The sequence below is a fragment of the Trachurus trachurus genome (assembly GCF_905171665.1).
Source record: "Trachurus trachurus genome assembly, chromosome: 7".
Lineage (NCBI taxonomy): Eukaryota > Metazoa > Chordata > Actinopteri > Carangiformes > Carangidae > Trachurus > Trachurus trachurus.
Window position 1 is genome coordinate 12,250,138 of NC_139901.1, and position 25,945 is coordinate 12,276,082.

General features: G+C 41.2%; 1 protein-coding gene across 1 annotated transcript in view; it reads left to right on the forward strand.

The window, feature by feature from the left end:
* Positions 1–3,305: 3,305 nt before the first annotated feature.
* The window catches only part of tafa5l (TAFA chemokine like family member 5, like), a gene marked incomplete at both ends in the record, with an annotated part of 45,253 nt that continues 22,613 nt past the window's right edge, over positions 3,306–25,945 (forward strand). The window contains 2 exons of the mRNA XM_083974594.1: positions 3,306–3,402; positions 17,987–18,136. Coding sequence (XP_083830720.1) covers positions 3,306–3,402; positions 17,987–18,136 — 247 coding nt within the window. The remainder of the gene's footprint in view (positions 3,403–17,986; positions 18,137–25,945) is intronic.

The window sequence follows — 25,945 nt, forward strand, 5'->3', positions numbered from 1 at the left end:
GTTGGAAGTTTTATCACCAGGCCAACAAAATTACTTTGCTGTTACCATCTTAACCACACCAGGCCCGACAGAAAGGGACCAGTTCCAATATGATGCTGAAGAACGGGGACCAACTGTACTTCTGCTGTGATGACACCTGACGTCTGACTACTCTGAGGTATCGACTTTAAAGGAGACATATTATTCCACAAATTAAAATAAAGACATGTCTGTGACATGCTTTGGTCAAAATACCGCAAGGATCAAACATCACAGCACTCTTTTCATCCGCTCAAAACAACCCTGTTCAGAATATCTGGTTTCAGTGCCTGTCCCTTTAAATTCAAATGAACCACTGCTTGCCCCACCCCACCCCTTCTACTGGCCCCAGGTAGGGGTGGTATTATGCAAATTCCAATCGGTTCTGTGGTCACTCTGACCCACATGCTCATTTCACTGTTGCCAGACGAAAGGATCTGTTAATGTTGTCATTCAAAGATCAACTTTTTTCATCGATGTGATGCTAACCTTTTTGTTCTATGTTCATTATTGATACTTAATATATAAATAAATATTATTTTATGCCATATCTAGTGTTATTGTAGAAACAGGGGACAGCAGCTGACATGGCTCCTCGCACAGGGAACAAAATAGGTCATTTGTATGGGTCTGTAGGTTTTAAAAAGGTTTTATATGAATTAAACAAATTGGTAATGTTAATTTGAGGTTTAGAGGTGTTGGTAGGTAGCTTTTCTTACCTTTGCATACATGTATTTTGCGCTACATTAGCTGGCCTTTAGATTTAGATTTATTAGGCACAAGAGTGGTGTTGATCTTCTCATTAAACCGTCAGCATCTATGCACATAAACTAATCTGATCATAATGACATTGGAGGGAGTATCTCGTTGATGCAATGAACTACTTCCCCCCACCTGCACAACTGATACATCTTTAAAGTCACAGCTGACTCACAAAGTCAGTAACATTAATGAGAATCTTTGATAAAGTGTAATAATCACATATATTAGACAGTTATAAAGCCTAAGCACAAGCTTCAAACATTGGGCATGAATAAATACGAAAATTAAAATGGCAGCATTCTTACAACCCTGTCAGTCACAGTGACGGATTATGATTTATTACACTGCAACCCCTGCTGGTGCGTCATTCACACAGACTGAAACGTGGTTCTTAGCCCAGCACAGACCCCAAGCCGAACTCTGTAGCTCATCCACAATCTGCCATGCAGGTAAACTACGGCCCGAACCCTAACCCTAAGATATCGTGGCAGAAAATCGACACAGTATCCCTTTAATAATCAAGAAATGCATAGTCTTTGCAGTGCGGGTGATTCTTCATACATTACAGTGATAATGTGACAGGCCTTGGCCCCGGCTCATACGTCATCATAAAAGCCATTCAGTGAAAGGCTCATAGCACAGCAGCGCATTGGGGGAACTTCTCCATCTGCTAATAAAGTGCACATTCACTGGTCATGGAATCTGCTGTGTGTGTATGTGTGTGTGTGTGTGAAAGAGATGGGGATGAGTTATAGTAATGGTCCTCGAGTGGCAGGGGAGTCTTAAATGGTGCTCTTTCAGAAGACAGACTGGCATCTGCAAAGCTTTAGCTCTCTCTCTCTGTCTATCTCACTCACACACACACAAACACAGGAAAGCATGTGGCCCTATGTGCACACTTGAGACTTGATGTGATATTATGTTGGATGTGATACAGTAACTTCTGCTATAAAGAGCTCCGAGGCCCTGCACATGCTGTAACTCCAGGCCTGTAAAGGGACAAACGTCTCCCCATTTCCCCTGAATGCTGTGCTAAATGTTAAGTGTAGACCATGCAGCCCTCAAGGGCATTCTGCACCCACCAAAGAGGACATAAAGACATGGAGAGAAGTAACACGTCATGCGGGGAGTCTGGTGCTGCTGTGTCTCCCTATGGGCTGAGACGGTACATATCCATGTGTATAAATAAGCATCATCATCTTGAGTTTGCGATTTATAGCCTGAGAGCTCAAAGTTTTTTTTCCCCCACTTTGAGGAGGGAATTGGGACACTGTGTGTGTGTGTGTGTGTGTGTGTGTGTGTGTGAGAGAGAGAGAGAGAGAGAGAGAGAGAGAGAGAGAGAGAGCAGATGGAAACACTAACTCAAGGCAACTCGGTGTGCAGCAGCAGCAGTAGTGTTTCCTTCCATGGATTGGGGGGAGAGAGGAGGAGGGGGTCCCTCTTGTTCGGTGTCGCCTGCATGCAAATGCAGCGGAGTGGGGACTGAACCAGTCTGCGTTAGCGCGCCCACCTCTCACCAGCACTTGACTTTGCGCGGAGCAGAGCTTTTCCTCTGAGCTCGTGGAACCACAGGCGCCACCATTGAGAATTTTCCAGAGCCTCCTCCACCACTAAGGCTCATACAGGTGACAAACAGTGGCCAACTTCACCGCACCGCCCGTGCCGACGCGCTCGCAGTGCGTGTTTGTCCAGCGGCGGTGCGCTGCGTGAGATCCGCCGCTCTTGTTTTGACGTGACATTTCCTCTTGCGCCGCCGCTCGTGCATATGTGACCACATATGACGCATTTGCGCCTATAGCTGTTTCTTTCTTCTTCTTTTTCTCAAACGCCGGTTTTGGATGCGTTTTTTTTTTTTTTTTGGAAGGGAACAAGTTTCCGCGCTGATTGGTGTGCTCGTCATGTCCGCCTGGGTTCACTTGCGCGTTTCTCCGTAGAGTCGCGCAGAGCAGCGCGGGGCATCGGTGCAGAAGTTGTTGGTGGATTGTAAGAATAAGAGTGCGGAGCGCGGCGGAGGAAGAAAAAAGGTAGCGGCGGCTGAATTCATACAGCCAGCATCATCAGCATCTCCGCGTGAGGATCAAAACTGCGGGAGACCGCTGCTGCTGCTGCTCAATCCTCCTCATCCTCACTCCTCTTCATCCTCGCACTTTCCCCCCTCTTTCCTCTCGCCGGTGAATTCCAGCTCCTGAATCCACAGCTGCGTAAACTTGGCCAAATCTGGTGACATTGTAGCCTCCGTGTGTGTGAGTGTGTGTGTATGTGCGTGCGTACATGTGTGAGTGTGTGAGTGTGTAGCATGTGTGTGTGCGCCGAGGCAGCCTGGATGGATATGCGGCTCACCGAGGGAATCTGAAAAAGCAAAGGGGGGATTACTATCGGTCCCTCTCCTATTATAACCTCAAAATGGATGCCGACGACGGGCTGTGGAGACGCCACTGGATTAGCCACTCTTGTCCTGATCTGTTTGACATCTAAGCGGCACGAGTGTTCAAAGTTTGGATAATCTACAAGGCTGAAGGTGTAGGATGCAGTCAGGAGCGAAGACCCTCTCCGCAGGTGGAGGTGCGTCACTCTGCTGCCTGCTGCTCCTCTGGCTCATCTACTCCCATCTGCTTAGAGAGGGTAAGGGCACTTCCACTTATTTATTACTTTGTCAGCAGCACCGCTGTCTCTGTGGGCTTTTTACATGCAGCTGCACATGCGGTGGTCAGATGCTGTGGCCCTGTGGAAAAATGCCTATAATGTCCAATAAAACAGGCCCACAGGGACTTGTAACGTGCTGTGCCCATAACTAGGCAATTTATAGTGACCTTGTTGTTCTTTGTGTGATTATATTTTTTGTTGTTGATGATTTGTTGTTTCTATCCCTGTGGGAGTCACCTATAGTACACAGAGAATGATGTGATTTAACACTATTATAGTGGACTTCATAATGACCATATTTTAACAATAGTGCTTTTGGATACTTTTTTAAGTGTATACAGTTGATTTTGAATAGTTGCAGCTGGTTTCCAAACTAATCTCATCATTTGTTCATATTCTGATGCAGAAATATGAAGCAGGCTCTGTGGGATTATAATTTAGTCTTGATGTAAATGAGCTTCAGGTGAAAAAAACAACACACTTTTCTTGTGCTGATTCCCTGCGCAGACAGAAAAAAGGCCTGACTTCTGCCTTCACAGCTGTATAATTTCACTGAGGTTATGGCTGTATCCATCCACGCCATGCTTTCCTCGTGAATAATACATTGACTGGTGCAATTACACCTTCACCCTGACACAGAATAGAAAGCAAAAGGATGTTTCCCTGCTCTTCATTGGCTGCCGTCCATGACAAAACACTGTGGATTCCAGTGCAGTCAGAGAGACACAGAGAACAGGCTTAAAGCACTGGAACTTGTTGGGAGATGTTGAACACTAAGTTTGCAGATTAGATCTTTTAATCAAGCATTGGCCAGCAGCATAATTACCGCTGTGGAGGAGGGATAGTGCCTACATCAATGTCTTTGGCAGCTTGCCGGGAACAAAAGTAGACACTGATGTGAAAAATGAACTGCCTGTGCACTGAAATGTGCTCCCTTTGCCTCTAATTTGCAGTGTTTTCTCCCAGAATGCTACTGTCACCAGCCTCTTATTGCCACCCGTGAACTGAACCGTCTTTGCATATTATCTGAGGAGCCACACCAACCACCCTCCCCTCCCCTTCCTCCCTCAGCCATTATTGACTCATTTTCAACTGAAAATGATCTCATTAGCGTATTATTGTACTAAATCACTCAATCAATCTGTTGTGAACTTTGCTACCCCCTGATATTCCTGCAGTAAATAGATTCTCCTGGGTTGGGCCTGATGGTTAAAACCCTGGATACAATTCTGGCTTTGACACCCTGCATGTTGCTCACTCCTCTTCCCAGTGCTTAGCTGAATTTTAAGAATGAAGCGTGTAGTGCTTTTAATCTGTAATTTTAATCTTCAAATCCCTAAAACCCCCCTTTGAAACAGCTGCGTTGGCCACTAACCGCTGCTGTGTATGATGTTTCATCATAATGAGACTCTGTTTTTTGAGCGGTGTGGACTTTACGCCACTTCTCATCACAAGATACCAACTCTTTACTTTCATCTGCATGACCCCCGAGGGGCCCCCGGAAGCGTCGTGGAGTGTGGGTTAACTTGCGGGCAGCAGGGTTGAAGCCTTGTGGTGAGTGGCTGCATCACCTCCACCCACTCCATAGCTCATCTGTCATGGCGGCCAGGACAGGAAATCAAAGCGCAGCAGCCCTGTCCACGCACACCATTGGGCCAGCGCCCGTCACGATGAATGGCCTGTCAGCCGCTCTCAACGTTGCCAGTTTATTCAACAATAAATTTGGAAATGTCTGGATTCTCCTCGCTGGATCACATTCCGGTTCAGTGGTGCAGTCAGAGCAGTGGCAACTTCTCTCTGCTTTGTCAACCACAAACCTTTGGGCTGGTGTGTGACGAGGTGCAGGATAGGGCTGGCTGGATTTTTGCCCACATTTGTAAGGTTGGAGAGGTGAGCGGTCCGTCTGCCTCAGCTCACAGAATTCAAATGACAAAAATGAATTTCAACCTGAAGGGGCAGCATAGAAATTCCTCACATTCCTCCTGAAATGATAAAACGAGGAAACAGCCATCCCCAAAATTTCCTCACCTCTCAGATGCAAAGGTGATGCTCACTGCTGAGGTGTCTCTGCACCTCAAACAGATTGTACAGCGGCCTATGTTATAGCATCTTTTTTAACACTGGAACAAATGAATGTAGGTGTGTGCTGAATGATGATCTGAGCATTTTAGCTCATTTTAGCTCATTATTTCACATACTTTTCTTCCACCAGTCTCATGTCAGCCTGCAGAAGGCAGCAACAATACACTGATAAAACCAACAGCCTGCTCCCTGCCCTGCATCACACAGAAGACGTACAAAGTTTGCAACTAGCTGGAGAGTAAAGTTGAACATCTAGCAGCTGAAGAACCAGGTGGCAGGAGCTTATAGGGGAGTAAATATTGGAGCTGCGTTCCTCAGGTAGCCAGAACTCGACGCCAAATTCATGCTAATGCTGCCCTGTGTGTGTTGGATGTAAATGAAGGCATCCAATAAGCATTTCAGATGGATGATTTGGGAGTTTCAAGTTTCTGCTGTTTGTCTTCTCAGGTAGCTAACTACTATAAAAGTCCATGTTAAACCTCACTACCTGATCACCTGTAATAAAACACCTATAAACACACTCACGGACCATTATTACATGACCAAGTCATTGTATGCAGCATCAATAATATATATATAGTTTATTAATCATTTACTGACACTTTATAGATGAGCTTATGAACCACTGACATCTCCTGATAATTAGTTAGCAATTGATTTAATATTTGATTTATACATGCTGAATCCATACAACCATTAAACAAATTATACATGAGCTCATTAATTCAGAGTTAACCATTTTTTACTGTGTTTATTAACCACATAATCAGTGTAGGAAGAATGCTTCATAAATGATTATTATTATTTAATAATGTTTAATTAATGTTTACTTGTGTGTAGATATTAGAAGTATTACCAAGAGACTTTTATTTAAAATATGGGAGAATATCATTGATACAACTACAGAACTGACTCAAATTTAAATGTACAGTTGTGTTTCCTAAACTTAGTTTCATCTGATTACAACACAGAGCAATGCTGCTTTTTACAGTGCATGTCATCATAAACACACCACTTGATATGTTTGAAGAATCTGAACACAAACAGCAATGTCCTGAAGCCGAGAGGCAGACACAACAATCCATCCTGCCATCCTGTCATCCTGATCTGCTGCACAAGCTGTCGATGGTAATGACAGCACACGTTTTACGAGACGCATCCACGGGCTCTGTCACTAAATTTTGAGGTGACTCACGTCAACTTCACAATCAGCACAGAGCTTCATTGATAACAGCGCTGTGATGCTTCCTGTCCAAATATAATTTACAGACCAAACAGAGTTTTTTTTTTTTAATCCTTGTAAATTATCCTGGATGCCATCACAGCTGCTTTTTTCCAACAATTCATCTCCCGTGTGTAGACTGGAAGTCTTCATGGGGTGCCAGAGTGATGAATTTAGAAATCTTTGGTTGATATTCTCTTTTAACTCGGGGAGCAGGGGCTATCCATTCAAGCATTAAACCAATCAGAGGAGCAGAGAATTACACTCTTTTTTCAAGTGAAAAGGATGATTTTCATTCTAGTCTTCTTCAAGGCGACATTAAGGATGCAAAGAGAGACCTGCTTTGATTATGACCTTGGCTGTAAATTGTAAGCAAATCATTGAGGCCTTCTTCTATAGGCAGTGAAGCTGTAAAAGTATGAGCATCTTTATGGGACAAAATGAAAAGAATTTTTACAGCTAAATCAATTTGGCAGCACACAAAGCTCATATCTCATAGCCCCCTGAATATGAATTCTTTCTAGCCGTCAGCTTTGACCTCCCTTGTGGTTGAGTGTAGTGCACTGCTCAGTGGATTTCTGCATTGTTATTTTCTCTGCAGAAAGCTCTGGGCTTGAAACTGCTCCATCATTGGCAGAGTGGTGTAAATGATTTGAGTTATGTCGCTTCAGTCTTGTGTCCTGCTCTATTTTCTGCCTGATGCCAAGATCACATTTTCTGCAAGGGCTGTGCTTGAATATCAAACTCACAGTTCACGCAATCGTGCATTACGCTGCCGCACTTATGGTGGGGGCATAATGGTTCGTCTGACGCTCACTATTTTCTCTGTGTTTACATTAAAGTGGGAGGGCATCCTGGAGGGCTATCAGAGTGAAATTTGAAGTGAGTCACCTTAGCTTTACAGCCCTCTCTGCATTACATTCAGCAGAGCTACTGTTTGCTTCTGCAAAGGCATATTGCACATTTACTCTTTATGCCTGAAGCCTGTATTCATCCACAACCCATTTGTCTGAGTATACTGAGTATTGTAATATCTCTGCAGCCTAGATTGTACTGCATCACTGCAACAGTAATCCATCAGAGGCCTCCATCATGTGTACTACAAGGGACATGTTTAAGGCTGCCATGGCTTTGTATGTAAGGGGAGTATTTTCTATTTTAACACTGCCCTTGGCAATGTCACACAACGGCAGCATTCAATGTTGGCGAGCGGTAACTGTACAAGAACACACTGAAGTCCTGTAAAGTGACATTAGGAAGCCGTGCAGCACACTCCTGCTTCCCAGTGAGAGAGGAAACAATCTAACGCCGGTGAGTCCGGCTTCCTCCCGAGGGAGCGCCACCCTGCTGCTGCTACGAGAAGTTTCAATTTGTCATTCTCTGTGGGCGGAGTAGTGTGCACACCTGACACGAGAATTAAATTTGGGCAAATAGAGCACATCTCTGGCATCTCAGTTGGTTGGGGGTGTAGTGCTGTTTTTCTCTGTCTCTGCAGACCCACTGGGCGCTTGTGATTGCATAAAAGTCATGCTCAGTGCAGCTTTTTTAAAAAATCCCCACATACAAACCTGGCACACTTTGAAATGTGAAGAGCTTTTTAGAGCAGAAACCCCAACTAGTGCTGTTGTTGGGGTGTGAGAGTTGGAGCTGCTCCTCAGTACAATGAATGGTGGACTAAGTGTGGGCCAACACTGTGCTTATTTTACTGCTTGCAGATAAATGAGCTTCATCCTGTAATAGCATAACACAGCCCTCATCTCCAGAAGTCACCACAGCTGCTCCCGCTCTTCCCTCCACCATTGTTCCTGGCTCATTTCTGTTAGCTTCATATTAAATTGCATACTTAGGTTCCATTACAGGTCCTCGACTTCAGCAGAGAGTTGTTGGCTTACATAAATATTGATCGGACTGCTGTAAAGTATTCAAATGGTATATGAAATCCCTTTAAACCAAGCACATTAATATAAAGCACATGTTTCGCACCACTGCTCCGCTGCCCTACTTGCTTAGCGGCGCAGTGGTGTCAGGAAGCGTAGAGCATGGGATCAGTCAAACATCTGCCTCTCTCACCTGGTGTCCTATTACATGCTACCCACTGTGCCATACACGTCAAATGGTGTTAAAGTAATGAGATGCACTTGGCCGTGGCTGCCTTGACTAGCATATGCTCAGTCAAATAAGATTGCTGTTTGATGTCATCCTCAGTTGTTAATAACAGACAGAGCTGTGAGATGTGAATGCTGGGCACAAGGGAAGGCCAGGTCTTAGCATTGCAGTCAGATGACTCACCTATAGAATGAATGTCCTTCAGGAGAGTACTGAAATACTTACATTAATAATTATTAAATTAATCAGGTATTTAATGGATGGAAGAATAATGGTAAATCATTTTCATAATCACTAACTAGTTTCAATAATTTATCAAGGAAGAAATAGTAACAATGGGCTGCAAGAACATTAGTTTATTAGTTGTACAAAAGAAAAATTATAAGGATAATACAAATGAAACTATTTTGATAGACAATATCTGTGCAGATACTCCTTCCTGAATATCTCTTGGTTTTGGAGATTTTTAGGTGTTGTTTTAACATAATCACTTCAGGCTTTTGGAAACTCAACAATTTTCCATACAATGAGATCAAAAATTTGCAGCTGACTCAATAATGAAAAGAATTGTGAGTTGTAGCCCCAAGCTCACATCCCAACTCTCCTGACTTTCCCATGAGGCTTCTAACAGCTACAAGTGTTGCATTCAGGCATAAACCCATCTTAAGTTGCTTATTCTGTTGGACACCAGCCGATGAAAACACGAGAAAATGTTACTGCAGCTGTCAGAGTTGAGTCATAGAGAAGCTGTGTCGCGACAGAAATAAAGACGGATGGTTTGACGTGAAATTAGTCACCAGAAGTGGTCGACTGCTGAGTTAGGAGGTGCTCCAGGGGACGTGTCAGTCCCGGAGACAGGAGACAAGAGACAAGAGACAGGAGAGAATTTCCTTGCAGATGATTTTGTGCCGTTGGGTGTTATAATGATGGTTGTTCACCAGCAGGCAGCAGATCCACTGGAAAAGTTTTCTTAAATCACTCATACAGTGTGTACGAATTCACAATAAATCTAATTCAGGCACATTTATCCATGTGCTGCTTTTGTTATTTTAAATTTAATAATTTGGAGTTATGGACTGATGACTGGTGGGACAAAACAACTGCTGTCCTCATTTGAAGCAATTTTGAGCAAGAATTCTGACCCCACCTCTGGGGTTGCACTTTACTGTGTTTGTGTGTGGGTGACTAAGAAACTTTGAAAGCCCTTGCATTATATACACTCATCCAAAAGTATATAGATAATAAAGCAATCATTTCACAGCCCCAATCATGAGGCTGGATGGTTTAAAAGTAAATAGATCTGCACATTCCTGGCTGGATTTAAGATTTGTAGTGGATTTCTTGGTGCTCATTACATTTCAAATTTGATAACTGCAGCCACTACAAATCAGTTTTGACAGATTACCTGCATCATTAATATTTATAGCATCTCAGACAATGTTTTAAATGTTCCATAAAAGATCAGTGGAATTCCTATCTGATGTGATGTATGTTAATACGATTGTCATGCTTTCTAAACTGGCGTTTTGTTGGCAGCTCCATTTTCATCCTGGAGAACAGCACTTCAATAAAAACAGGAATGTACAATGGAACCAAGATAATCACTCAGACTTATTATTGTATGCCAGTGTAGTGATTAGAGTCTGATTGGCTCTCGGGGAAATCTGGTTATATTCCAGAGCGTTTAAGCCAAGCCTTTACAGGACGGCTCTGCTCTGTAGCTGTGTCTTGATGTGAGTGATACCAACACATATTGCCATGTGTTAAGGAATTGCGTAAATTTTGGCCTTTTTAGATACAGTAGATATAGTTTGTAACTGTAGTTTGCAAACACACCCTGTGCAATAGAACATTGTACAACCACACTTCTGTCTTAAGTAGCACGCGAGTAATTACAATCTATAAAGAGAGATTGTTTTAATATGGAAATGGATCCTTGTCATAGTTCATTCAGTGCAGCCTGTCATATAATTTTATGGCATACTCCCTGAGGAGAAGCAGGGCCTTTCTCACAGCTCCCTGAGCCTGGTTTAAGTTGTGAGGGAACAGAACAGAGCTGCGTCTCATGTGATTGCTTGTTAAATCTGATAAAGGTGTTTTATCAGTTGGGACTAACTACTGATGTAGTTATCTGCACTTAATTAAAGCGACAAACAAGTGAGAAGATAAGCTAGAACGAACAGAGTGTTTTCCACAGAGCAGTAAATAGCTGGAATATTTTGAGATGTTAACCAAAGGGATGATAATTGGATTGGTGGTTTTCTGTATTCGCTGTATGTAGTCAGGGTCAGCCAGTGCGACCTCAGCCACCAGTTAGGCCTGTGACGATAACAAATTTTGCTGTACGATATATTGTCCCACAAATTATTGCTGATAAACGATATTATTGTCAATATTTTTTTTGAGAACAAATTAACCACTAATGTAATAATAATATTTCATAATAATGCAAGCAGACCCTTTCAAATGCAATAAACCTTTATTTCTCATGAGCACATTTTTTTTACCATTGTAATTGGAATGTCAAGAACTTATATAATATCCTAAATAAATAAAACAAACAAAAAATAATAAACAGTGCAGTGCAGCTTCTCTCCAATACCTGAAGCTTCACTTTTTATTCAAACCAACTAATGTGAGACCTTCATTTATCTCCTAAAAAGTAAACGGTAACACTTTACAATAAGGGTCCAAAAAGCATTCCCTAATGGTTACCTATGGGTAAGTAATGCTTATGAGGCAGTTAAGCATTTATAAAGTGTTACCTATGGGATACATGTTTACACTTTACAATAAGGGTCCAAAAAGCATTCCCTAATGGTTACCTATGGGTAAGTAATGCTTATGAGGCAGTTAAGCATTTATAAAGTGTTACCTATGGGATACATGTTTACACTTTACAATAAGGGTCCAAAAAGCATTCACTAATGGTTACCTATGGTTAAGTAATGCTTATGAGGCACATATACTAAGGGCCATATAGCTCATGATTAATGCATTAGTTAGCTGTTACTTAATGCTTATCCACTCCAAATAATCACCATTAGTAAATGATTACTAGAAACGTTATTAACGGCTTACTAATATATGAACTAATGTGTTAATTAATGCTGAGTAGTGCATGCATAATAATATCTAATTACATTATTAAACATTTATTAATGCTTAATAATTTATTAATTAACGTTGAGTAGTAAACATTAAGTAACTGCTTACTAACACATTAGCTAATGTGTTACCTAATGCTAAGTAATACATAATAACGGTTGTTCATGCATTATTAAACAGTTAACTAATGCTTAATAATGTACTAACTAACGTTAATTAAGGGACCCTTATTGTAAAGTGTTACCAAGTAAACCTCTAAAAACCTGCGGATAAGTTACTCGGCTCGTTTTCTCCCCAGGGATGATGACAGAGGTTGACCGGCCCATGAGCTCAGCAGACGGCTGCTGCCTCTGGGAAGCCCCTGTTGCTCCCGCAGTGGCTCTGCACAAAAACGTCGGAGGAAATCTCCTAACAGGCGATATCTGGATAAACTGACCACAGACTGGGGATCTAAACTGTGTGAGTGGCTATGGACTGCTGGCAGCCTATTTCAGGCAGAGATATTAAGATATTTGTGCCCCTATACTTTGGTGATCTGCAGTGTATTTGATCAAAGAGCTGATATGTAGAGCACAGACTTGCATCTTTGCTCTAAGCTCTGTGTGTGTACGTGTACGTGTACGTGTACGTGTACGTGCACGCAGCCACTTTGCACTTGTATAGTGTTGTGATTCAGTGATAAGGTCACCAGGCTGCCAGTCAGTGCTGAGAGCCAGTCTCTGTGCTCTGTATCGGCTTCCTGTAAGCCCTCTAGATGTTGTTTCTGACAGGATCCAGTGTCTGGACAGCAATGCACCAGCGTCCTTCACTGGGTGCACTCACCACCACCACCACCACCACCACCGCTGCAGCCGTATGCGCATATCATCATGTGAAATAGAGATGAGGGCTAAGTGTCTTCACACTGCTGAGTGACAGAAGCCCCCTGTCACATGAATTAACTCCTGTATGTATGATGGAGGACTGGCCTTTGCTAAGGGCACTCTACAAAGCACCCCCCCTTTACCCACCCACCCACACACACATACACTAAACAGCTCCCCACTTTGACTCCCCCCCCTTACTATTCTCCTCCTTCAGGCTTATTGCATGAAGCCCATTCATCTGTTCAGTGTTGAGACATGGCAGGGAGCGCTGATATCTGATGGCACCTCTATCCTCCCAGCACACAGGGAACAGCCTCAGCAAAAAGAGAGAGGAGGGTGGGCTGAGCAGTGATGGTGATGGTGGTTGAGGGGGCAGAGGATGGGCTGATGCTCTGAAATGAAAAGTGCATTGCAGATCTCTGTGGCGGTGATTGTGTTTTATGACTCCCAACACCGGGCTAGGTAATAATTTAATTTAACGCTGTGGAGAAACGGCAAGTCACTAATCCATTAATTGATATGCAGATTTGTCCTCTTTGGTTGGCAAGAGGTAGGTCCTGAGTATGGTTATTTATCTGGGTAGCACCCCCTCCACCCCAACCTGCAACACTGACAGTGGAGATAAAGAAAAGCTCAAGGATTGTTGACATTGTTGTAGAGAGTGGGATAGTAACGGTGTGCTCAAATGGAAAATTTGACTTATTAGTGGTGCTCAAGAAGAGATCAGGATTCCACTAATAATAGTGCATACAAATCCTGTTCCAGCTCATCAAGGGTAAATTTCACCTAACAGTGACAAAAGTTATACGGTAAAAATGAATAAGATTAATTCTCCAGAGATTGTAAATGTAGACAGGAAGTTGACATACAGAGGGTCAAAACCACAAAAGTGGCAAAGCAGCACACCTACCCAGAAACACAATGTCTTCACTTTCTGACAGTTAGATGAGAAGATTATCAACTTCTTAGGGTCTCGGCTCGTTGCCTGGCAACTACTCGGAGCCAGGAAATAATCTTGTCATTTACACACAATTTTTTTGTGGGGGATTAAATGAGATACATGTTAATTGCTAAGCTTTAGAGGTGCTGGTACAACTTTGGGGTCCTCTGAAATTGAAGAGCATTTTCAAGTCAAAATATGTTTATTGAATAGTTATTATTCTTAATCTTGTGAGCGGGAGGGAAAATGAGGGATTTCTACTTTTATATTTTGCTTCAGTTCAAAATTTTACCTTTTGAATCCTGGGTCCAGTTGTAGTTAATTCTCTATCTCAGCTTTTATTTTGCTTATTTGGTTCACATCCTTGGTCATTGTTGTTTCCATCATAGATCATTTGCATAATTGTCCCTAATCAATACCTCAGTGTGTACCTGCATGCTGATGACACAATTGTATATCTCCTTCTTTGATAGTCTTCCAGTCTCCAGTACTGACTCCAATGCATCCTGTCATAAAAGGTTTATTTACTCTGAATGAAACTCACTGATTCTTACCAATACTTAAGAACTTGGCTCAACAAAAGACGATCATCCAAGGTTTATAGCCACTTAATATTTAGTCACACTCGTTTCTTTGTGTAGAGTTAAAAGATGTCTTCCTTCCTGTCTGTCCTCAAGGTCCTTTGTTTTCACGCTGCTCCTTCAACACACCAGCTCTTAAACCCGGTATCACAATGCTTTACACTTAAACACAAATGTCAAATATTGTACTTGTCATTATTCTCTGCTTGGCACTGTGGGGTGGACCTCACTATAGTAATAAAGAAACACTCGTCACACGTTATTCATTTAAAGCTCAACTGTTACATTCAAGTGACTTCAGATGTCTTCTCAAATCTTATTATCATCAGAACACAATAAGAACATAACCCTTCATATCCTTCACGTTTTGCATCATTGAAATGAAATGACCCATAATAACCATAAACCCATTGATAGGCAGTAAATTTGGGTACCACTGAAAGGTTATGTTACATTCTCAAGAGGTGAGAAATGAAGGGTCATTGGGGCCTACATTTGATGTTTACCACAGGGACTCTGTGCAGATTAATCTGGCCTTGCCCAGGAGACTTTGACTCTATGATGTTTCTAGAATAAAGGTTGTGGGGTCACTATGGTCAGTGAAATCCTCCCTTGCAATATTTCCAACGTGTGTGGCTCTGAAACTTTGCAGAGTCGTGTAGAAACTCTAAGGTCCAAACACCTGCTGATGTAATTTTATGAGTCATTTGTGTTGATCAACAGTCCTTTCAACCTTTGCCATTATTACAGTCATTTCATGCTATAGACCAGTTAGCGTCTCCTTTAATGAACCTTCCAGGGTGTTGGGAAGCGACTATAGGCAGCAGTATAAAGGAGTGATGGTTGCTGAATGCCAGGAATTGACCTTAAAGGAACTGCAGCACAGACTCTCTCTAATCTACCTTCACTGAGCTGATTTTATTTCAGTGTCGACCTGAATGGCTTTCACTGGCAGCTTTCCATTCAATAAAGAGAAGGAAGAAGAAACCATGTTACTTTTTCCAGATCATTACAAAGGTGAAAGAAGTTTCTTCAACTTTCTCTGAGCTTTACTGTTCAGCCTCGAGCTGACACATTAATACTCTGTTAATTTTGTATCACACTTAATTAGAAATGCATCTCAGGCTGAATCAGATTTGGCATATTCACACATACTAATAGTGTTTAGCTGGTTATTGATTAGTTTTGTCATTTTAAACAACAGCAAAACTCCCTCTGATCTTAAATCACAAGTGTATCATCTACATATAGCGAGACATTTGTTTTTCTAAATGTGCTTTTGAAAAGAGTGGAGGTGCCCTCAAGCAGTATACTGTGACTAAAGCTTGTTTATCCATACAAAATAAGACTATTAACAGTCAATAACTGCCTCTGACACATCAGAGAGGCCCAAATAAAAGACAATTAAATGTTCCCTCAGGTTTCCAAATAACTTCCCCAAACAAAACTGCTACCTTGACATTAAATGTTGAGTGTAATTGTCAGCTACAAAGGGCCATGCTGAGGGTGAATTTGATAAATCCCAAAACTGAAAAACATCATCACTACTGCTCTTCTTTTTGCTTTCCCTGTTGAAGAGATTTCAGTGGGACTCATCAGAAATGATCAACAGAGCCATGTATGAGCTGTAGTTGCAATTCTGGGCACAAAACTATCCATTTCAACATGGGAGCATGATTGAAGGTTTGAAGCCTGAGCAGCTCTTACTGCCGGGAATTCAACTCCTGCTTGAGGGGGAATCTCAAAACTGTCAAATGAAAGTTTATCAAATGAACACGATTCGAATTAGAATCATTTCATCGTGTAATTTGCCAAATAAAAAGTTGAGTAAAAAGTTTAGAAAAGGTCCCTTGACATGAGAAAATCTGGATAATGAAAAACATTTAATCATAGATGTTTTTATTTTATTTTATTTTATTTTATCAATTTAACCCCTTTCCACCTCCCACTAGTTCATTTTTTGCTAAAACACCCACATGTATTGTAGATTTCTCCTCTCTCAATTATTTTAGAGATCACATGCTGGCAAACTTTACACTAAGAAACCTGCAACCACAGGTTCCTGGCTTAGGAATTATCCATCAATTTGTAATGCCTGAAGAAGTAATTCTCTGTGCATGGATAACATGAAAAAAGAATAGCGCGCGCGCGCGCGCACGCACGCACGCACGCACGCACGCACGCACGCACGCACGCACGCACACACACACACACACACACACACACACACACACACACACACACACTCATACTCAGGTGAGATTGAAAGCAAGGTAATCATTTTAAGACCATTTGCCATCTCTGTAGAGCTTCACTTGGCTTGAAAATTACTCTTTTGTAGGAACATGGTGCCCGGCAGCCACTGCCATGTCAACCAAGTCCCACATTATTTCAACCAGTAGTTTCATTAATAATTCATTAGTTAAATGAAAGAAATTTAAAAACTGAACTATTGATGCCTTAAAATGTGTTGCCCCTGGGGGCAAATAAAAAATGTTTTGAACACAGGACGTAGTGTTCTCAAACACAATGTTAGGGTGTTAATCAAGAGATGGAAGTGTTGGGTGGCTTTGAATACATATTCTCCTCCAATTAACCTGTGACACAAAAGCTGAAGAAGTATCAACCAAATGAATGAATTTAAAGTAACAACATTGAAATGTAACAAAAAACTTATTCTTCCTTACATCAGTAGACAAGAATACAGTAGCAGCATGTTAATGTTTTGTCATAACCACAAGTGTCATGTTATTAATGTCATGTCAGTCCTTTTGATAGATGTTCAGACATTTCAATCAAAACCACAAATGTGGCCGCTAAAGGAAAAGTGACAACAAACTATCGTCTGAGTGAACAGAGCACTCAAGTCCTTTAAACTAACCACAACAGAGATAGCAGATATCAGCTTCTTGTCGAGATTAAGGGACCAGAATCGGTGAAGGTGGCATGACACTACATGTCAGAAAGAAATAAGAAATAAACAGTGGTCTTCCTCTGTTAACACTCATGTTCTCATCTGCTCTGTCCTCTTCCTGACGACTTTAGATTGTACTATTACAACTTCAGCTGGTTTCTGACAGACAAAAGTCTTTATTCGGGTCTTTTTCAGTTACTTTACTGTATTCATTTGAGAAAACCACCAGTGCTGTTGTTTTCATAAAGTTATGGGCTGATTTCTATGAAATTTGTTTAATGTATTCATGTTCCCATGCAGTCAGAGAAACGGCTTTGATTTTTTCCCTAAAGCTCTAAGAAAAGTAAAGCCGGCAGAATGCTGTTCCTTTCCTTTTAGCACTTTCCTATCTTGGATCTTAGAAAATGTGGGCTTGTTAACTAGCAGTTATGACTAACCAAATAGAAAATGTCCTTTTAACAGATTCTTGGAGGAAACTTTTGTTTTCCACAGGATCACTTATAAAGCACTTTTATCACAGGAGCAACCAGCCGTGCTGTATTAAAACTGAAGCTCTCTGCTCCCTTGCTGCTTTTAAAACATCGGAATCACTTTCTAATTTTTCAGTTTGAGACTTTAAATGAAAATAATCGACTGCTCTCTGCCTGTTGTTTGTACCTTCAAACACCAGTTGCTCCTCTGTGCAGCGTTCATTACAGTGTCATTATGCTAATGTGATGTACTTTGTTCTCCTGTGTTTGGCAGGCCAGTTGGCGGTGGGAACGTGTGAGATAGTGATGCTCAATAGAGACAGCAGTGTTCCCAGACGGACCATCGCCAGGCAGACGGCTCGTTGTGCCTGCCGAAGAGGCCAGATCGCTGGGACCACGAGGGCGAGGCCAGCCTGCGTAGATGGTGAGTTCAATGACCTCTCCAGCTCAGGGGGGAGCAGATTTTACAGACTTAACTCAGAAAGAGGCCGAGCAACAGGTCAAATGGTGAGAGAGGCAAGAAAGAAAAATGTCTACTGCTCCACGCAGTGATCACAAGTAAAAAGACAACAGGGTGTTGCCATAGCAACTCTCTGTGGATAACTGAATGATAAATTAAATTATGCCTAGGAGCATTCGAAACTGTTTAATTTTACTACATTTTAATTAACTGGAAGTTTGTTTGTCGAAAGTGTAACCGTTACTAATCCCATCATCCCACCTCTGTCTGACCTGTACTAACAATGTATTTATTACTAAATGAACAACAGCTCTGTGTTCACAACCCTCTATTATTTCTCCTTATGGAGTCCATTACATGAGTTTCTTTATTAGAGCATCATACTTCCACAAACTATAGTAATTACCCAAGTGAAGATTGAATAAATACCTGAGTCACGGCTTAATTTAGCATAGGGCTAAATATTACAATGAACTAGTTATATTCCAAATGTTAATTTTAGTTAAAGCGATCAAAATGTGGTTTATTACCAAGTAGATTTTCACCAAGGAGGACAACAGAACAACAAAATTACATTACTTTTCCCACAGCAAGCTTTGTGGTAATGAGCTACGAAAACACTGAAAACAAAGAAAGAAGTCATTAACCTAACGGCTGGTTAGAGTGCTGCACTGCAGAGATTTCTTATAAAGCTACATGAAAACAATCAAGCTAGCAGAGTCACTAATGTGGCGTGCGTAACAAATCACTCATGACCAACATTATCACATAAAACTTTAGCAGGGGTAATTAAAAGCTCCTTTCTATACAAATAGACCTCAACCTACCACAGGGACGGCAGGATGCTGCATATGGATTTTGGACAAACCCCTCATGGCTGCACACAGAGCAAATGCTCATCTAAATGTTCAAAAACCTAAATAAAAATATTGAAGCATTGAATATAAGTTCCCACTCATGCTACACAGAAGAGGCCTAATAATATCTGATACAAAACAATAGAAACCAGCAGTGGCTAAAAATACATGCGCTGAACAGTGATAATAATGTGAAGCTTCTACAGAGCACGCTCACCTTTTTTCTGCCTGATGTTTCGACATAACAGGAGCATCATGAAAAATCATTACAGGAAAGCATAGGTGTAACTATTAACATTAACAATGTCTCTGTTCCATGTCCCATTCCAGTGAGCTCAGGACCCCACAGCTGGTACTGTAGTGGGGGTGTGGGACTGTAGCTAGTTACTGTAGTGGTTCATGGTCATTGATGATGTTGTGACAGACTGACACAATTGACATCATGATAAGATTCAGGAACCAAAAAACAACAGAGAGTGGATTTACTGCTGCATGCACAGTGGAGGAATTAGTCACAGACGAGAGCAACATCGGCATTGCAGAGGTTGTTTGACTATAAAAGAGTAGATCTACAACAACAAGCAGATCTACAAGAAACCAGCAACATCATAAAGTGATCAGAAAACAGTCTCAGAAAGAATTGAAATGAATGAAAATCTGCTATTCTCAACAACAACAGTCCTGAATCGGTTTCCTCATTTCTCCATTAAAAGCGACTGCTGTTGTGATCGACCTTTTTCATTCCTTTCAGGTTGTTTATGTCCTAACTAACTATGTGACTTGACTTGACTCAGTATTAGGGCCACATTTAGGAAAACAAATGAAATTTTGAGTGTAAAGTCGTAATTTTGAGGATAAAATCCTAATATTTTAAGAAAAAAGTCACAGTATTTAAAGATTTAATTGTAATCTTACAAAATAAAGTAAGAATATTTCTGGAAAAATTTTGTAATATTACAATAATCAAATGTTTCATGAGAAAAACTGTTTGTGGCACAATCTTTTCCATATAATTTCCTTAATATCATAATTCTGCTGCTGCTGCTGATTAGTCAAAAGATGAAGATGATAAAGTAGAGCTGCACAAGAAGCTCTACATTCCTCACTTCTGATATTTCCCCCTTCAAAACAATACCAAATCCAAAAGTACAAAATATATTCTCACTATATTATGGCATTATTCTCATTTTTTTTAGATTTAATTTCCCCTCAGTGTGGTCCTGATACTCTGTCATGGCATGTAGGCTCCTCTGGGCAGCTGCTGTGACATCATCATATCACTCGGTGCCTCTTGTAGTTCACATTGTGTTGAATTTTCCCTCGGTCCAGTGTTCCTGAATACACTCCAGCTGAGTCAAAATCACTTGTAATGGAGAATGTACAGCGTTCATCCACTTTGCAGATAAGATTTTATACTTTAGAGCTCTCTCTCTCTCTCTCTCTCTCTCTCTCTCTCTCTCTCTCTCTCTCTCTCTCTCTCTCTCTCTCTTCCTGTGTTATTGGGCAGAATCTGGAGAAGGGAGGGTGATAAGACAGATGAGAGGAATGGGAAGGTGGTCACACTCAATCTGTGATGCTGATTGGATCTCACAATATCACAATCACATGCATCAGATGCACCATTAGTTCCATCACGCAATGACTCATGTTGGTCTTAATCTAATAGCCCTGACATACGACCACAGTCCCACAGCCCACAGTGTCACGCTTCCCACACACACTTTCAACCACCTCTCCTTCTCTGTGGACGCCTCTCTGAGACACTCAGCAGATGCTAATTAACTTACAGAGAACTATGATTACAGCAGCAGGAAATTGATTATTACTGGCTCCCCGCCGCACCACACCCTACACTCCATTAATACCCAGTGCATTAAAGATGGAACCTGTTGCTTGCGGGCTCGTTTAAAGGCTTTCTGCCGACAGCTGAGAATGCATCCATCATCACATGGCTTTAAAGTGGAATTTCTGCATATTGCATGAGAATGCGTCGGGTCCAACGCTGGCACTGTTCAGATATCCTCCCTGACCTTTACTTCAGAATATGTTCAGTTATGTTTGCCTTGATGTGAAATCCCATAAATGCCCCCGTGTCCTTCTGAAAACGTAAACCAATTTACTGACTTATAAACATGTTTATCCATTTGTATCCATCACTGAGGCTTTGCAATAGTCTGGTTTTATTTTTCAGTGGCCTGTTATTAATGCAGCAAGGGCTCACTGTCCTCTGGGTCAATTTAATATAACTCTTTCACAGCAGCAGCAGCAGAGGATCGCTGCCTTTTTCAGATGTGTGGTGATAAAATAGTGACCTTTAATGAAAGTGGAGCCATCTCTGAGTGAGTAAGCAGAGGCCAAGAGCTTTGTCCTGGTATTGTGCATTTAGAGCTGTAATCTGATTAATCCTCACTTTAGAAACATACAGTACGTGTAGACACAAAACCTGGCACCCCTTTTCGTCTTAATTCTAACTTGATAATAATTCTTCTTTTTTTGTGTTCATCAATCAAAAGCATGTCATGCAATATTATCTGCCAGGGCAAAAATGCAGGATTTCTGTCTCCTCTGGTGTTGATGTTGTACACCAAACTCCTAGTACAAGTACAAAGTACAAAGCAATGTTCATCCACTCAGATGTGAGAAATGCCCCCCTCTTAGGATGCATAAAAGCATGAATCAACTCTCTGTGGTGCCTGACAGCCAGAGACAGTTGACATCTAGATATTACAAATACTACGTATCATTCTTGTTGTACAGAATTCAGAATTCTAAGTTAAATATACATTTTGTTTGCATATATTTGCCAAGAGACTTTTTTAAAACCATATATAATGACAGTATCCCTGGTTCACTTCCAGCAGAACGTCTTATTTGCATGTCGAGGGCCACTTTCACTCCCTCTCACTGTGTTTTCTGGCTCCTCCTGTATTGTCACTCTCTAATAAAATGAAATGAAAGAAAATATGACGAGAGAGACTCAGTGGGGCAACTACAGTATGTGTCAGAGCTGTGAAGAAGGCGGGAGTTGCCCAGAGAAAGTAAAACTCATCTTGAACAGTAATGCTGTTAGACGAACACTTATTACATTTCTGGTAATTTAATCAATGTAATATATATTTTATTTAAGTTGTGAATCACAGCTGAAATAATGGCAGACACAATATCTTCAAAGTCTCCACAGTCTGTCTTTCTTTGCAGTGGAGCAAATGCTAAATAGGACCCAGCTACAGAGACACTACAACCACGCACGACTACAAAACATAATAAAAGTTTTGCAGAATCAAATAAACAAAAGCCTATTTCCAGCGTGGGTGGAGACGACTAGTGCAGAGAAGATTAGGCATCTAAAGTCTAAAGTCCATCTGATGAGTTGTAGCCAGAATCTGGAACAACGTTACCTTAAGAGGTGTAATTGATGAGAGTGACATAACCTGTTTGCCCTCAGTCCTACTCAGCGGGAACCCAGTCCACCAGCTCCAGAGCCAGCACCATGGACAGCGGTCGAGACTGATTTACTGAGTGAATTCATTTTCTTGGAACAACTTCAGATGTGCCCCAGTTTCATACTCTAAACTCCCACATAATTTCAACTGGATTTAAGCATGGACTGTTCACTTAAGAGAAGTGACACAGTTAAATATTCCCCAAAATGCCTCTACTCAGAGTAAATCACTGGATTCTTTAGGGTAGAATGGACCTTTGTCCCACAATGAAAGTACAAATATTAAACCACAATAAAATAGTGGATGATTTATTTCTTAACAGCTTAAGGAACATTTCCACATTTCACAAGTACATATTATTTCTGCTTGGAACCCCATTAACTAATGTCAAGCTTGATGATTGCTTATAGTGCATGTTCGTATAGTGAGATCTGTTCTGCCTTTGATAAACACTTCACAGTGGCTGGTCATATTTTTGAGGATGAGGATAGTGCATCCCATGCTTCTAACATTTACAATCTTTCTATTATGACTGTGTAGTTGCTTTAAAACATCTGCCTCTCAGTTTACTCTTGATCCCATATCTCTCAGTCTAGTTATCAAGGCTCCTCAGGCCATTCATCCCAAGTCATCTCCTGGCGAGGAGCATTTGAATCATTATTTCCTTTGTCCCACTGCCCCAAGCAAATAACAATTTTTTAACCTTTCTGTTTATTGGAAAACTCCTCATGTCGTCTCCTTGTATAAGGAGGGAGAAAAGAGCGGGTCAAATACTGTAGACAAATATTTAAATTATCCTGTTAAGATTAAGTTGTAGTGTCACTTGCAAATTCTTGACATAAGGTTCAGTTCTGGGCCCACTTTCCTTTTACGGTTTACCTGCCGTTTACAATTGTATGCAGATGATATGGTAATTTTTTGTGTCACTGAGTCTGATATCAAACAGACAAACTTGTAAAGATATTATATCAAGACCATTTTTTGTACAGAAATAAAACTAACTTTATTTTCCTCGGCTCCATAGGAAAAGAATGAATCAAGCAGTTTTTCTCTCTGGTATAAATTCTGCTGATGTGATTTATAGGCAGGCCTCTGCTTACACTCTTACACCCTTGGATTCTGTTTATAATTCTGCCCTTAGGTTTATTACTGGTGATTTTTATAGTGCTCATCATTGCATCCTGTATGAAAAGGTTGGGTGACCTTGTCCGCCTGATGGACATGATAAGCATATGTTTCTGTTTAGAGTTGTCGTCTTATATCACTTCTATGCTGGATTGGTGCTCTGGACCATGTCAAACATGCTCTAATGACTAGGTCCTCGTGTGCGTACTAATTTATATGCTCTGACCACGGGAAACTCTCAAAGTAGCCTAATCATGACCTCCATGATCAGTTTAGATCTATGATCACAACCATTCCTCTCTTGTTTGTACCTGTTTTTCATCAATTTGTCATTTCCATCTCTATAGTTATATATAATTGTTTAAATGTATTGCTTTCTTATACAGTACATTATTTAGATTTTGTTGTTATCTGCTACTTGACATCATTTTGAATAATGGCCACCTCTCAATGATTAATTCATGATTATTTAATAACTGAAAAACACTTTGCTATACATATTAATATGTAGTGTGTATTTGATAGTATTGATAATTAGCATTTATTTTAATCCCAGCTGCCACAACTGTTTGACCTGAATTCCAAGCGAACTGAGTGGGCAGTAATAGATCTGCCTCCTCATATGTTTGCTTGTCCATCTGTCTCATGCAACATTTTAGGTGCAACTGACTGGATTTTAATGAAACCCAGAGAAATGACACACCACGAACACAGTGCTCAAGCTTTTCCACTGCCAGTTAAAATGATTGACATGTTGTTGGTGGTGGCGGGCTTACAAATCAGAACTGAAAGTTTAATAAACATCCTCTCCTACCCTGCAGGTTTGACTGATGTGGAAGTTGGTTCACACACACACACACACACACACACACACACACACACACACACACACACACACACACACACACACACACACACACACACACACACACACACACACACACACACACACACACACACACGTACGGTGACTTAAAAAAACATACTTTATGGACCATTGGTTTATTTGATATTACATTTTCCACCATTTTGAGTCTGTCCTAGGAGCATGAAATAGAGGGGAATGTACATCATTAGCTTTGTTCTCTGTGAACTTAGGTGAGCTGTGGCCACTTCTCACACAGTGCCTTGATCAAGTACGATAGCTACTCTGTTTGATGTTTGACCATGTTTGCAGTTGACCTTTCAGAGTGTGGCCACGCACCATACAGTGTGTTAAAGTTCATGTTCAGACGTGTTCTGCTATGATCAATATTTTAAAATAGAGGATGGAGCTGGGCTGTAAGAACATCTCCTCTTACCTCCTGGTTGTGAAACCTGAGTCAGGCCTGGAGCCCCACCCACTGCCTTTCACCTGGCACCAGGTGCTGCAGGTGAAAGAGCAGAGCATCAACACTGACCCAGACTCAGATGAGGAGCCTGTTGTAAGACCAGAACTAGTAAACAGGTCAGAGCAGGTAGCACAGTTAGCATCTCTCAGAAGAGTTGGCACAGTTAGCAACGTTTCAGAGCAGTTAGTGAAGTTAGCTTTTTTTTCCCCTTCAAAACTTCTTAATTTGTTCATGTTTGTAAGCTTATAACTGGCAGTGTCTGTATGTGTTCAAATGTTACCTCTTTCTGTCATTACTCATAAGGTTTCAGATTTATTAGCCCCACCCCCTGTCCCAACAAGTTGAGGACTGATAGATTTGTGAAAAATCCAGTGTATGACACTGTTGTTGGGTCACAGTGAGAATATTTGTGTTTTTTTACTCTTTTACTTCTTTGTGTCATGTAAAAAAAACCCATCATAATTGACGTTGAATTTAAACACTTGGTTTTTATCAGAAGGTGTCTTAAACAGTGAAGAAACTCACCTGTGTGATTTTTAATCACCATCACAAGCTCATCGATTCCAGCCTCTCTGCTGTTTCCTATATTGAACAAAAACTAAAATCCCAGCCTTACCTCTGATGTAGCCTCTGGGACATTTTCAAATTTCACAGCTGTCTGCAACTAGTGGCTTAAAGGAGACAATTGGACAAATATTTTCATCTCCCTTGCCAGTCTGCCAGTATTCACACTTCCATAATGACACGCCAACAAGCTTACCTAAGCCCCCAGTGCATAGTTTGTTATATCTGAGTTACCTAAAAATGTTTATGGTCTGATTGGCCTCGATGGCAGCTACTGCATCCTCCGTGCTTTCCCTATTTGTTATAACTCACTGAACAATTTCTCAGCATGCGACAAATGCAGTGTGGTTTTCTTCTTTCCACCGACTGACTTCTTTTGTTTGTCTTCTTCAGGACATATTTCAAGCTTCCTGCCCTCTTTTTTGGTGCTGCTGTGTGTCACTGTTGTGAGGG